Genomic DNA, 14,883 nt, shown 5'->3' on the forward strand with positions numbered 1-14,883 from the left:
TACTTCTTGTAATTTTGTAATATTTGTAATAATATTAAACTAATCTAAACAATTTGTATCCCAGACCTATTTTCAAAAGATGACTGAATCAAATACTCCTGTTTTCAATTTTGAAATTCAATGACAGCTTATCGGCTTGCAAGCCAGAAAGAGAGAGATGACTGCCAAATGCGCGTCTCTAGTTACTGATTTTTTCCATGATGCACTATTTCCAAGTAGATTACTGAAAAGATGTTTCCATTACTGCTTCTGAATATAACAATACCTGTGGACCCTGGAAAGATGACGAGTCATTTTTAAGAACCTAAAAACCAAAAGTAAAGGTGAAGAAATAGGAGTAAGTTTCCTAAAATTTGACCTTATTTTTGTTCACGGCTATGATTTCCACAATATTGTTCATGGCTCAGAGGTGGTTCCGGTGAAAGACAGTGCGTGTGAGAATGCATGTGCCCTTTTGGGTCAAAATTAAAGCTTTGCTTTTCCCTAACATGGGAAGGGAAGACCTTCCTTTCCATGTATGTTTTTGTATTTTTAGAAACCTCTCATGCTTCATTTATACTCCTTCAGTTTTTACCTCACACCCAGAAATCTTCTGTTCTGGATTCTTGACCTGATCCAGTCAAATCACTAGTTGAGATGAAAAATGACTTATTCTAGATAAATGCAAGGTGCCAGAAGCAGCAGCCTGAGGGAAAGCCTCCCTTGGTCCCACTGAGCGACAGTTCTGGTGTGTTTGAAGCCCCACTGGGGACCAGCACCACGTCTCTGCTGAGTGGTTCCAACCAGGCACCTGCCTCTGTCCCTGTGAACATGGGCTCATCTCGGGAAGAAATACAACCCACAGGAAATTTCTTACCATGAAATGGCTTAGTGGTATGTAAAACTTCCTAGTTTCTGAAGTATTAGACAATTAAAAGTGGTTGGAGTTTTTTATTTTCTTTTTTTTCCCTGGTATATTCATTCCTTTCCATACATAGAGTATATAGGTCCCCAGTTCAATCTGCTGTCTGGACTCTATATGAGGCTGTTGTTTTTGTTCTCACAGTTCTGAAACGACTCTCTATAAACATGTTGTGATAAGTTGGTAACAAAAGCACTGAAATTTATTATATGTCTACCAGTGGAACATCAGGGAAAGGCAATAATAACCAGGCAAAGTGCTTCAGAGCTTTAGTGGGACAATCAAAGCCTCACAAATTCCCCTAAAACATAGGAGGAAATATTTCAAAGACTTCACTTTATAGAAAAAGCTGCAAAGATTTGTTTCAGCGGTTGTAAAACTGGCAGCGAGACAAGTTTTGCCAGTTTCCTTTTATCCAAAACATTTTTCACAAAGCCTTAAAAATATTATCTTTGTATGTTCCACTACATTCTTGTTTGAGTTTTCGTCTCATCTGATTTGTCTGTCTCCTTGTCAGTTTACGTCACTCATGTCTAAAGAATACAGTTACCAAATCTGATGAATAAAGTAATGCAAAAGGCATAACCTAGCAACCACTTATTTGGGATGCCATATATTTTTTCACGATAAATAAAACTTCCTTTTACTAGAGTTAGCAGAGCATTCTGCTGCTTATGATTGATAGTACCTGTTAGTATCACTTGCTTACTTTCAAAAGCTTTCTGAAGAATAACAAAAGTGCAGCAGAGAAATGAATTTTAAAAGTGTTTAGAAAGAGAAATTTAAATTCTTCCACCATGGACATCACTTAAAATAAAGTGTGCCAGAAAGCATTCAGGAGAAGGCCACTGAAAACTAACTTAATATTGTTAAAAAGAACTTTACCTATAGACAAACATAACCATACTGAGCCTGATCCAGCCCCTTCCATATGGTATCACACCATGGTTTTCTGCTGAATGCAGTTTGGCCACTTCTCTTTGCTTGCCTAATTTTGATGATGTCTGGCATTTTATTAAATGATTTTAAGGCTACTAATTGATATTCAGCTGCTGATATTCTTAAATAAAAGAATCAGCTGAGGAGACCCTGGGTCAGGGTGAATGGAAGAATTTTAAATCAAAATATAAATCAAGGAGATTGATTTTGGTATCTGTTCTTTCCTATAACCCTAATATTTTATTATACTTGATTTATTCAGACAGCACCAGTAATAACCTTTTTTCTTCCCTGGCTGGTAGAACAGAGACTTTTGAGGCTGTGATGACAATGTTATTCTTTCAAGGCTGAAATACATGCAAAAAGAAAGTATTTTAGGGAATTATGCTAATAGCACTAGGAAAGGCTGGGATACTTGGTCAACCTTATTTGATACTGAAAGTTCAGGCATTAAAAATTGTAGTGATAATGACACAGCAGAGGAGTTCAGGTGACAGAAAAGGAATTGGCGCACCTGGAAGCTTTTGTCTTCCAATCCTAGGATTTTATTGGCAGTTTAGTAATAGTTATCTTTCTTTGCACCTTAATGGACATCAGTATCCACCTCAAGACTGACTTCACACTGTTCAGCCAGGACATTCCTACCTATGCACTTTCTCCCTCAATACATTGAATCCAATTTTAACGTGAAAAGGTCATTGGAAGATACAAGTGTTCAGCTGCCAGTAGACTTCAGCTACCAGTACACCCGGGAGACTGGGAATGCCCAGGACTGGAGGGCAGAGGCGCTTCAGCCATGCTGGGAAGGGCAGGAACTGTCTCCATGTCTCATGGAAGACAAGACTAATTACTGGAGTGATGCTCTTCTAAACACTGTGAATCAGAGCACGGCATTTTTCTCCAAGTGTAGCACATCTTTGCAAGAGTCTAACATAATCTGTAGCACTCATTACTCAGACCTGCTCTTGAAATAAATCATAAGCATATTTTTGAGGGGAAGAGATGCTGCGAGAGTATAACTGGAGGGTATGTTACCCACACGGTCAGTCTGTCGAGCCACAGCTCCATGGTGGGTGCTTACCTGTGTCCTGTAGTCTATCTATGAGCATCAGGACTAGCATTAGCTAGAAATAATCCAAAGGGCTGATCCTAAACATCACTACCGGGAATCTTACGGGCCACCCAGTCTGTCCTTTCTTCAAGCTACTCCATGTTAACTGCTTGAACAGTCACACCCACAATGTAACTTGCTTTATTTTTTTTCATTCTTCTCAGACTATGTGATATGAAGTAACATTATTTATATGGGTAAATACTGCAGACAGTGGGTAGCAGCCTGTCCCTACGGGCAGTAACAGAGGTAGAGACAGTATCCATAGTTCGCAGGGGTTCCCATGCCACCGAATCCTGTTCTGGATAATGAATCTGCAGGGAATCTCATGACTGAAAAGCAGTGGCTTATTGTCAAAGATGACTGTTTCAGCAGGGTCTCCACAGATGTTACAGACCATGTAAATATGTGGCAGATTCCTAAAAATGACACTATTCTCTTGGGTACTGAAGAGAGATATTGGTGTATAACACCAGCATCTAACTTCAAGCCTCACAGGTGAAACATCTGTTCCCATCTCCTACTGAATCACCTACACTACCCATTCCCTATTCATATTCAAAAATAGAAAATCTTTTTCCCTGTTAATTTTCCAGCAAAAATGGTCAGTTATCACCGATATATATTTTTAGCAAGGATGTGAAATAAGAAGTGCCTAGAGACTTGGAAAATTGCATCGGCTATTGATGGGGGTGGTGGTTGAGTGGGAAACTTTTGGGCTGGCTGATAGTCTCCTTTTGTTTATTGAGAAATGTAGAAATCAAGAATTTCACATACGCTCTTGGGATCCTTTGAAGGAATCACTTGTCTTTTTCTCCCTGACATCTTTTCTTTTGTTCTTACGTGACATTAGATATTTCTAAGAAACAGAAAATGCTCCTAGAGGGCATACCTTTGACTTTTCATATCACCATTTTTATTCCTAGCGCTCACGTGAGAATGAAAACCAGAGATCATTAGGGTCAAAGTATGGGCTTGAATACCCCTTGTGAGAAACAGCTCTGCATGTGGTGAGCTGAGCTGCTGCTCGGTCCCTCCCAACCAGCAAGTACCAGGAGAAACCTGATTTCTTTCAGCTTTTGTTGACTCTACCTTATCTCTGCAGGCAGCTTTTCCCTCCCTTGTGCTTTTGTACTTCTGCACATTAGAATATTAGGTCAAACGCCCTCACTAAATGTTGTGCTGTACAATATTTCTGATTTTCATCTTTTTGCTTGATTTTCTCCTCATCTACTGGAGACATCAATGGTAAAGTAATTTTCCCCTCAGACGTTTGCCCTTTCATTATGCCGGAGTTTACTATAAACTTCATGTCAAACGGGGCTTTCCTGGTTCTTTATAAATGTTTACTCTGTGCTCAAAGGTGCCAGGAAAACAAGAATCACCTATTGCTTTTGGAATTATTAACAACTTTAATTATTTCCCCACTCATTGTACGCTATGAATAATGTGTTACAGAGCCTTAGGGGTCTGTGTTGTGGACGATGAGAAAGTGTCACACGATGGGTTAATACTGATCTGATCTTTTACTGGTACATAAATCGCGTGATTGTATTGCTTACAATAATAGTGATGTTTTTGATACTTGCGGTGGAAGCAGAGGAAGGGATTATTTGCTGTTTGCTGTGGAAACCACCTGAAATTCAATCTGTAGGCTAATCTAATTATAGTGCAAATGATAATAAGACTAGATGACAGGACTGTCTTCTATAAACTTAAACCTGAACATACCTTATGTTGTCTAATTTTAGCTAGCTACAGTGACAGGGACAGTGTATTCTATTTTGCACAGCAGGTTATTGAGATTTTTCAATATATACACACACATAAAAATTATATACATGTATACATAAAAATTAAATATACATATATAATCCAGTGGAAACCAATAGTTCACAGAAATGTAAATATTGTTCTGCAAAATCTAATATAGACCTGAATTTCTCTTTTCCTACTGAGAAATAGTTCTGTTTAATGGAAAGATCCGTTATCTCTGGTATAAGATCCTGACTGCAAACTCCTGTAGGGCAGATTGTAAAGCTGTAGTGCGTAATAAGGAGCCTTCACTCCGTTTGCTGTCCATTAAGGGCCTAACGACACCAGCTTCAAAGCAATGTTGTCATAGCATGTCTTCATGATGCAGGAATTGTTACCAAGCTCTACCTGGCCTCATTGTGCAGCCTTCATCTTGGGAGTCTATCAATCAGATGCATTTTTGGCATTGATGAATCAACCGCACAGCTCAATTCCAGAACGTACACCCCTGTGGAATGCTTTTCTCGGTGCTACAGTCTTTCCCACCAAATTCATGTGGAGTGGTGTCATCAGGCTCCAAGTAAAGAGGGAAGCAGGAAGAGCTCATAGATTAAATTTTAGATTAAATTTTACAAGAATAAAACCTGTATTAAAACATTGTGCAGTGATGAGTATAGCTATCTGTATAGTAATTTTCTGAGTTTTAATATGTTCATCAGTTATGGTAAAAAAAAATACTACAGGCTCCAATGTATAAAGGGGATAGAACTTGTTAACATAATTAATATTCCTACGTATCAAGGCAAACAATCAATCCCACCTATGGATAAGCAAATCTGTTAAAAAAAGGATGCACATAAAAAAAAGCTGTTGGTTCACCTCGGAGCGTAGCCTGAAGGGACGACGCAGGGCGCGGGCAGCAGCCGGGCTGCCTGCAGGTTGGTGCCAGCCACCAAGCGCAGCATCTTTCCGAGCCGAAGCAGAACCACCGCACAAAGCTGGGACCGTGGGATTGGGGCAGGTTACAGAGCCGCTGCCCACGGGCAGGCACACGGCAGCTCCTACCCTAACGCCACGGTCAAAGCAAGTAGTGCTTTCCTTGGATGAGTAAACAGGGGAATATCAGATTGAACTAGAGGGGATGGATGACAGCTGTAATTAGGACTCTTTGGGGATGACAGTCTTTAATTCCATTAAGGAAAGTTCCAACAAGGTGTTGATGAATCACAGTTTTAAAGAAGATGCATAGTTATTATTTAAAGACTTGGAAAAAAAAAGCATTATAGTGAAAACCTCAAGAGCATAACCTGTTTTATTTAGCCAGAAAAAGGATTAAGGGTTGTTTGAATAAAGCCTAGAATTATCTCTATATGGAACACAAATCATAATATAAAGCTTAGAAATTGTCAAACAAAACATAGCACCTGGAAAATGTAGAATAGGCAAATTCAGACCAGACACAAAACTTCCTTTTATAACTGTAACTGTTTTAAGTGCAATTAAGCTGTAGAACAACCTACCAACATTTGTTCTGGATTTTTCATCACTGGAAATGGTTAAGTCCTAACCTTGTTTTGGTTTATGTACAACTTATATGGACTGAGCACAGCGGTCTCCTCTGATTTCTAATCTATTAAGAAAAATAATTAGATCCTGTTCCAAAGTTGATTTCAGCCTTTACAAGTCAAAATATCCTTAACAAATCAAAGGAAAAGTCCACCATGGAAGTTAAATTAATGCAGGATTTTAAAATTTAAGTTAATTAAACATTTTTAAAGTGTGAATTAAGTGTTTGGTTGTACATTCTCATAGGCACAGATTTTTATGTGTATAATTTTCTCAGGAGAGAGCACAGACCAAGCTTCTGAGAAGACAAGACACCTCCCTATCCCATCAGGCTTGCAGCCTTGAGAGTAATCGTACATGACTGTAGTAGTGGCTGTTTTTCTTACCACACCGAAATGTTTTCATTTCAAACAGAAAATTGCACTGACAGCCCCATAGCCCTGCCGAGCAGAGCAAGGGCTCTATCACTTCTCTTGGACACCAGCTAAATAGACTGAATGAGGGGTTGTATTTAATCCATTTCAAACATCCAAATGAAATATGCTTATTTGCTTCTTATACAGGCTAGGACATATTTCACTTAAAGATGAGTCTAATGGAAATAGCAAGGGATTTGTCATCGGCTTCAGTGAAACCCAGGATTATACTTACAGTACACATGGAATAGGCTTTCTGAAAAGAACATCCTGCAATCCCAATCACTTCATCATGTGAACATAATATACCTCCATATTACACACCTGCATGTTCTGAGCAAATTACATCTTAAAGGAAATTGGGCTTTTTGCTCCTACGTCTACTGGTGGAAGTCTTTCCCAGAATTTGAAATATTTTGTTTCTAAAACTTGAAACCATTACCTGCCTTTGTAACAACTGCTGCCATGGCAAAAAAATGTTTTGCATTTGCTTTTATGGGTGGATGTACATTGTTTTCTTAAGCTCATCCTATACAGTGAGCTATTCATCAACAGTTTATTTGACAATGACTGTGTTTTTATCAGAACTAAAATAGGAATTCTGGATAGCTGAACAATTAATCCTTCCTCATCATTCTCATCAGGCTTCAAATCACCACCAAAACAGTTAAGCTTTTTCCGCCTGTGAAACAACAAGCATCTGACCAATCAAACAAACTTCCACTGTAAACTTACCCAGTTTTCGCAAAAGTTGCCCAGTATCTCAACATGGACCGGCTTAAGATTTCTTCAGCTTTGGTGTAATTCACTCTTCTTTCTAGGGGCAATCCGAACACAAATTCGATCTCATAACCGTGCATTACTCCCATCCATTCTGGCCAAGGCAGCTTTGAGGATCGATGTTCAAAGAAATAAAAGAACGCGTTGTGTCCTAGTTGTGCAAATTTTTTGGTGAACTCCATTGCAGGACATATTATATTGTAGTCGCCAACAACATCATCCATGGCATCACGGTAATGTTCTGGCTTTTGCTCATTTTCCCAATCTGTGTACTGAAAAATGATCGATTCTATTGCAAGTTGGCTTGCTTCTGGGAAGGACTGAGTTAAAGCTGCTTCAAATTCTGTTTTATTGATCAAGCCATCACCATCCTTGCTTAAGCCAGGGACTCCATATGCTAGAAATGCTGATCCTTCATCTTTATTAACACCAACTAAGATCTGTGTGTGTTTGAAAAGGCCATTCTCAATCAACTTTTCTGGCATGTCTGCAAGAAAATCTCCATCCACAGTTGGACAGAAATATATTTGTAAAAGAGACTCATATGTTACAACAAATTTTTCATTCTCCAGTATATCCTTTGGGTCCTTGTCTTGGAGGCAGAGAATTAGCTCTGTCTCATTGCTGGTGGGACACTGGAGTTGTTTAGCTAAAGCCTCTGTTCTGTTTCTGGCTTCAGATGCTGTTATTGCAGCCCAGGGGGCATTTGCAGATCCACTTTGCATGATGGCTCTTGTGAATAAAGGATGGCTTTTAGGAGAAAGGATATGGTAGCTGACAGAAGCCGAGCCAGCACTCTCTCCGAATATAGTCACACTTTTTGGATTGCCTCCAAATGCTGCTATGTTCTCCTGGATCCACTGAAGTGCCAATCTTTGATCAAATAAACCTGCATTTCCAGGAGCTTCCTGGTTTCCTGGCAAAGCCAAAAATCCCAATGCACCAGTCCGGTAGTTCATGGAAACTACAATGACTCTTTCCACCCTGGCCAAAAACTTGCCATCATAGACCGGTAGGGAGGTTGACCCAGTCTCAAAGCCACCACCATATATCCACACCATGACAGTTGCATTCTTGGGTTTGGGAGAAGGAATCCATACATTAAGGTATAAACAGTCTTCACTTAGGTTAGTTTTTGGATTCCACATCTCTGATCCAGGAAATCCCGGGTAAGTTGTATCTATAAGCTGGTAGCAAGAGTTTGCATGTTTTGTGGCATCCCAGACATCTGACCACTTCTCACGAGGTTCTGGTTTTTGAAATCTCAGTCTACCAATGGGTGGCTGTCCATAAGGTATTCCAAGGAAGGCTGTCACAGTTCCCCCCAGTACCTGTAGGTTCGTCCCTCTAACTCTGCCCTTCTTGGTTGTAATGATGTTATCTTCAGGCATTACCTTCCTGATGAACATATACAGGAGAAGAAGCCACATAAGAGATCTGGTATAGAGACTTGTGCCACTTGTCCAAATCATGATACCTGAAACACAGGAAAAAAGAAATTCAGAATTAGTATTGCAATGTTTTAGTACCAGAGCCAAAACAGTTTATTCAAAGAGGGTGTAGGTCATCCCAAGGGCATTACAAATAAGATGGTGCTGCTGCACAACACTCCGCAGTCTTTAACCGTAAGTTCTTGTTAGTTAGTTGTGTTGCAAAGACTGTGTTTAGTACTTAGTATTTGGTACAGTGCTTCAGAAAAACTCTGTCACTAAAAAAACATAGAACTGAAGAAGCCAGACCAGGGGAGGTAAAGTCATATGAGCAGACTCGGACTACTTCAGTTAGCAGATGACTTAACCACCTGCATTTCCACTGGCACGATGAACAGGACGTTTTATGATCTGTGATGGAAAATGCCATGCCCGACTAGCCGTTATTCTGTTAGAGGTTACTTTGGCAATTCATGTTCTCAAATCAATAAAGAGTGATAACAAACATCACTAGGCACAGATTTTTCCACACATAAACATGCATCCTGTGAACACTGGAGCTTGAAGGCAAGTTTTAATCCAAGGATTTCCAGGTCTACAGAAGTTCTGAACTACATGCTTTTGTCACAGTAGATGCCTGGGCTGAAGCAAGCCATTGAGATGGCATTGGTATGAACTCAAAGCACTGGCTGATTTCACTGTCCTGCTCATAAGTCTTAAGATCTGAAGGTGTTTTAACAAATCAAGTCCATGAAGGACCTCTGAAGTGACTGCATACAGAGGTACACCAAGACCTAAATGAAGCATTTCTTTCAAGATCTTTTTTCTCTAAAGCAACTTAACCAAGTTTACAACCACCATAGTCATGAGAAGTAGTCATACTTCTACTACTTAGAATGAACATTAAAATGTTAAAAAGCCAAGGATTTTTTAATAGATGTAGGTGGTGCCTAATAATTTAAGTATGTCCTGGTCTTTGTTTCCTGAGAACTTTTCATAATTAATATGATCTTAAAACTAAGGCTATACATGCTAATTATGTACCACATTTAAGCATACTAGTAGTCCTATTTACCCCAACTTTTTCAAATGCTATGAAACCCCCAGTATCTTCCCCTGGAAAGTGAAAAGTCAGAAGAAGACTATTTGCATAAACCCATTTCTATGGCTTAAATATTTGAAAATGCTCAACAAAGCTTCCTTCTATTTTTGCTCTTTGCCCTGCCGTACATAGTGTACTCTGTCCTGCCACTTTAAACAGGCCATTCTTTGTTAATGAGGAGCACTTGTGTCCTTGAAAGGAATGAAGCTAATTTCTGTGGAAAGTACAGCTGTGGCCTAATCTGAGCTCCTCCTGCTTGTTTGCGTATTCTTGGAAATTAATTAATAAAATGGAGGCAGGGGGCGGGGAAGGAAGATTTTGCGCAGAGGTTCCTAACTTGGAGATAGCATCAGAGGAGCAAGGAAGAATCTTCAGAGACAATGTTTTTAGCATTCATCTAAACAGATAGAAAATAGATAAATTTTAGAAAACATAAACATTTATGCTTTTGTCTTTTAATTTTTTTAAAAAGTGAATGGGGGCAATAGACTTCAGTGTTGGTCTAACACTCTACCTAGCCTCCAGCTTGACTTACAGAAACCTGCAAATGCCCCCATGTATGCTAAACTTACAGAAACCTGCAAATGCCCCCATGTATGTTAAACTTTAGAGGTGTGAGTAGTCACTCTGGATGACACATGAGGTCCAGCAGCTCCCGAGGAGTTTGGGTAAGCAGATGCTTGCTCCAGCAGCCCGCGGTACCCACACAGGAGGCTCACATCATTTAGTGCCATTTAACTCCCCTCTTTATGTGCCAGTCATTTTTTTTTTTTTTCCATTCATTCCTGTAATAAAATCTTTTAAGACCTGGGTGAGAAAAGGGTTGTGAAGATTAGCTCAGGGCTAAACTCTTTCACCCTATCTCGCAGTCAACCAAGGCAACTGGGGTGGCTGTGAGAAATGCAAATAGTAGGGATCTAGTTGGGTATGTGTGTACCCAATGCACAGCACTGTGAGATGGGAGGAGCACTTTCTGTAACTCTGCTGTTTCACTGACACTCTCTTTTTTTACACATTCACTTCTAACATGCCACACAGGACCGAACCACAACAACAAGCTGGAAATAGTAAGAGATTTCAAACATTGTCACTATGAAGAAGAGAAAATGACACTAAGAAAAGCAAGAGATGTTAATGTTCCTAAAGCTTTTATTGTCTAAACAGTAATTAAAATTAATTCCCCTCTGCACTCTCCTCTTAATTACAAAGGAATGGGACAGGAGGAAATACTGTAGTATTGTAAAACACAGAGGCACAACATTTGACCCTACGAAGTTTTAGACAAGAATTCTAGGAAGAAAAAAACTAACAAGAAATTCAAATCTGTACCTTTTTAACTGGCTCTGCAAAAGAGCAGGTGGCATTTTAAAGAGAAAGTTCGAAATAGATCAAGCTTGAAAAATTTTGTACACAGAAATTTTGTACTACTGAATGAGAGAACATGTCTAGTCTCAAGTTACTCTGCTAATATTAACAAAAGTAGCAAGTGATAGAGAATTATTATTACACCTTGAATGTATGGCAAATATTGCATTTAATAAGGTTCTTAATGCTGCATTAAAACAAACTCAACAACATAAAGCATACTGAGCAAAACAAACGTTACTTGATTATTACTATGAGAGTAAAAGGGTCAGAAGATTGCTGTAGCTCATCAACCTTAACAGAGCAGAGATGTATCATAAAGTGTATTTGCATACTTTAAAAAGCTTCTTCTGTAGTAGTTTCCTCCAGCAAAAGTTAAACAGACCATACCCTTGTGTTCTTATTCAGCAAGGGAACACAATTTATTTCAATGATTATTTCCTCTCCTTGCAAATCTTTACCCAGCCAAAAAATCTATACACAAGACTATATAATCACTATTTAAATAGAAAAGATGGTTGAATTAATAAGTGATTTCTAGCTCAGCTTAATTTACTTAGTCCAGGTTCCCTTGAATAATACCAAGGTCTGATACACACGCGTGCTTACTCGTTCCATTTGCAGAGCAGAGTGAGTTTTCCCAAGAGAGCAACAAATGGGCAGAGCGTAACATTTTAAAAGATCACAATCCCCGTGCAAATCAAGCAGAACTGTAAATTATCCTGGCAGACAGAGACGTGTAAATAGAGAAGCACTTACCCCACTTCTATTACAAGAACTACAAAGTTTTTAAGAGTCAGGATCTTTGAATACTTCAGGGAAAATGCAGTATGCAGCTGCTGCTTTAAGCCCGTAAATTGGACAGTACTGACATTATAATCAACTGTTTCTGACACAAAGCTCGCGAGAGTTGGCAGCAGCAACTTGATCTGCAGGCAGCCGTTCCTTACGATCTGACATCTGCTCAAAGGCTAATGGTCTAGTTGTAGAAATGCTAGAGAGATAAACCCGTTTTGGAGAAAAATCAGGCATGAGCTCCTACAGGGAAGGAAGGTGCAGTGATCTGTTCTTAGCACAGGGCAACAATTTTGTAATCTAGAAAGATAAACAGAATTAGAAATATAATAAAATCCTGCCTCTCTTTCCTTCGTCTGTCTTAGACCACTGGTCTCACCTGTACTTTTTTGCTGTTGTACAACTCAAGATTAGCACCATTTTAAAGTACCTCAAGCTTTTCTTTTCACTGTAAGATAAGTAGTTATTTTGGGGGTTAAGCAACTGTGGCAGATAAAAAAGGAGTGTCCTCTGCACAGAATCGTCAACAACTGGCAAGCATCAGTTGTGTTACTTGACTCATGGCCATCTGTGGGCTACGGCAGAAACCTGCGTTGTCCTCTACTGATGTTAGGGTTAAAAATGGTAGCCCTGTGGTGTCACATGCTGTTTTCTCTCTCTTCTTAGGCTTCATATAGGAAATCACCCATGCTGCTTCGTCCATCTGATACCCTTCTTTTGCCTGAACCTCTCAAGCTTTGTTTCCACAAGAATTCAGCACTGCAGGTGCAAAGCCAGTCTAAACCGCAGGGCAGAGTTGTCAGGGTTGCAGCACAGCTGAGGACATGTCCCACAAAGCAGGGCTGATATTTAAATTGCAAATATTTCGAGGTACAAATGAAGGCAGAAGAGAGAAGAGAGGTGGAGAAGGCAAATAAGTACATACACCCCCCTTACAAGATGTCTTGTCAAACCCACATCCCTGAGCCACCACGCGAAACCAGAAGGCCACCCCTTGGCAGTGGGGCTGCCGGCCCCCAGCAGCATCTGCTCTCTAGCTCTGCTCTGAAAAAGGCAACTTTTCCATAATTTAAGGTTTTCTTCTACGGAGAGCCTTTGCTTCCCCTGTTAGAGCTGAAGACAATTACTTTCCTTCTGTTTAATAATCAAACTACAGCTCTGTTTCAATTACACAAAAGCAATATTTGGCAATGCATAGAACAGGAATAAAGCCGAAATAAAAAGTTAAGAATGAAGTTTATAGACCTTAACATGGAGACTACAAATGATTTTTAAAAGCTAGCATGTGAAACAGTGTTTTAATAGAGAAAAGCCCAGGAAAGCATGGTCATTTGGTTTCTCCCAGTAATTTTAAAGTCTACCTTTAGGTTCAGATATTCAATAGGTATATTGCAGGGACATGTCCGTTGGAGAAAATATGTCCCAGCCTAAACCTAAACCAGGTTATAAATCCATAAGCTGTCAGCATGGAAGTGTCCAATATAGTTGCTAGTTGGGAATTCAGAATTCTTAGCCGAGATTGTTATCTCAGTAATGTAAATAGAAATATTTAATAACAAAATACAATTAATTCGGGATCAACTCTAATGGCAACTCTTGTTGATCAAAACTTTTCAAGTGCAGTTTCCTGCAGGAAACGCTAAGTTGTGCTCTTTAAACTAAGGCAGTTTTCAATGTTCTCTGATGTGCACATTCACTGACTTTCTCCAGTGTCTCTTCAACCCATTTGGAAACATGGCCAAGTGACACACATTTGCTGTGACACCAGAGGAATGAATCATAACCCCCAAATCTTGTTACAGGCCACTTTTAAATGAGGTAATTCTGAAGCTTATGATAAACCATTTTATTCTCAAGCCTCATCACTGCCTTGAGCAGTAGAGAAACAGCAGGAGACTTGAAACACTAAAAATGCTTTTTCTGGCTTCATCTATTTTCCAGCATTGGCCATGTTATCCCACCTCTGCTGTCACCACCGCTCCCTTCCTCTATCCTCGCCCCTCTCTGCTCCCCTTTACAGCACCCAAGGCACCTCAAACAGCATGATCCCCTTGGACTGAATTAAGGTGAAACGACACCAGCCAACCAGTTTAACATTTATTAATACAAAATACGAGGCGTGAGGTTAGACGCAATAACTCGATGGCAACTACCTAACCGGACAACTCAGCTAGACAAACAAGTCCCATGCTGCGTGTCTTTCACAATTTGATAAGGAGAGGAGGAGAAAGGCAGAGGCAGAGACAGAGACAGACAAAGAAGATATCACCACCTGTGGCTCCAGCAGTGTCCCGTTGGTCCTCTTGTTTATTGGTGTCTCGGTGGTGGGAGGTCCCCCCCTCGCAACTGATGGTACCATTTTATACAGTCCGCGTCCCAAAATGTCTGCCCAGTTCTAAGAAATTTCGTGCGTACTTCAGTAGTCAAGGCAACGGCACGTTTGCCACGTAGACTTTGGTTCCCACACGGCGATGGTGCGGTGTCTCCAGTCCACTGCGCATGCGGATGTGTTCTTAGGGGTTGTCGGTTGTCCCCAGTAAGTGCCATGACCACCAGTTGACCTCCCGTTGCGCTTGCGCCGTAGAGATTCCGCCAGGCTGTGGGCGTCGTTGTTATGGCGCAAGTTCACCGCAGGGCCCTGAAACTGGTGTCTTGTGGTTTCCTCTGTACCAAGAAATGTTTAAGACAAATGTCGGTGTGATCTGTCCCCTACAGAGGCAGAC

General features: G+C 40.2%; 1 protein-coding gene across 4 annotated transcripts in view; it reads right to left on the reverse strand.

The window, feature by feature from the left end:
* Positions 1–14,505, reverse strand: part of BCHE (butyrylcholinesterase) — a 62,858-nt gene extending 48,353 nt beyond the window's left edge. For 3 of the 4 annotated variants that reach the window (XM_075031345.1, XM_075031344.1, XM_075031341.1), the window contains exons 1-2: positions 12,125–12,256; positions 7,424–8,945 (exon numbers count right to left, since the gene is read on the reverse strand). In XM_075031345.1, the coding sequence (XP_074887446.1) occupies positions 7,424–8,940 (1,517 nt within the window). In that variant the 5' untranslated portion in view covers positions 8,941–8,945; positions 12,125–12,256. Of the gene's footprint in view, positions 1–7,423; positions 8,946–12,124; positions 12,257–14,432 lie in introns of those variants that run through there. The other variant, XM_075031343.1, reaches the window with a different exon arrangement.
* Positions 14,506–14,883: the final 378 nt, after the last annotated feature.

The sequence above is a fragment of the Buteo buteo genome, chromosome 7 (assembly GCF_964188355.1).
Source record: "Buteo buteo chromosome 7, bButBut1.hap1.1, whole genome shotgun sequence".
Classification (NCBI taxonomy): Eukaryota; Metazoa; Chordata; class Aves; order Accipitriformes; family Accipitridae; genus Buteo; species Buteo buteo.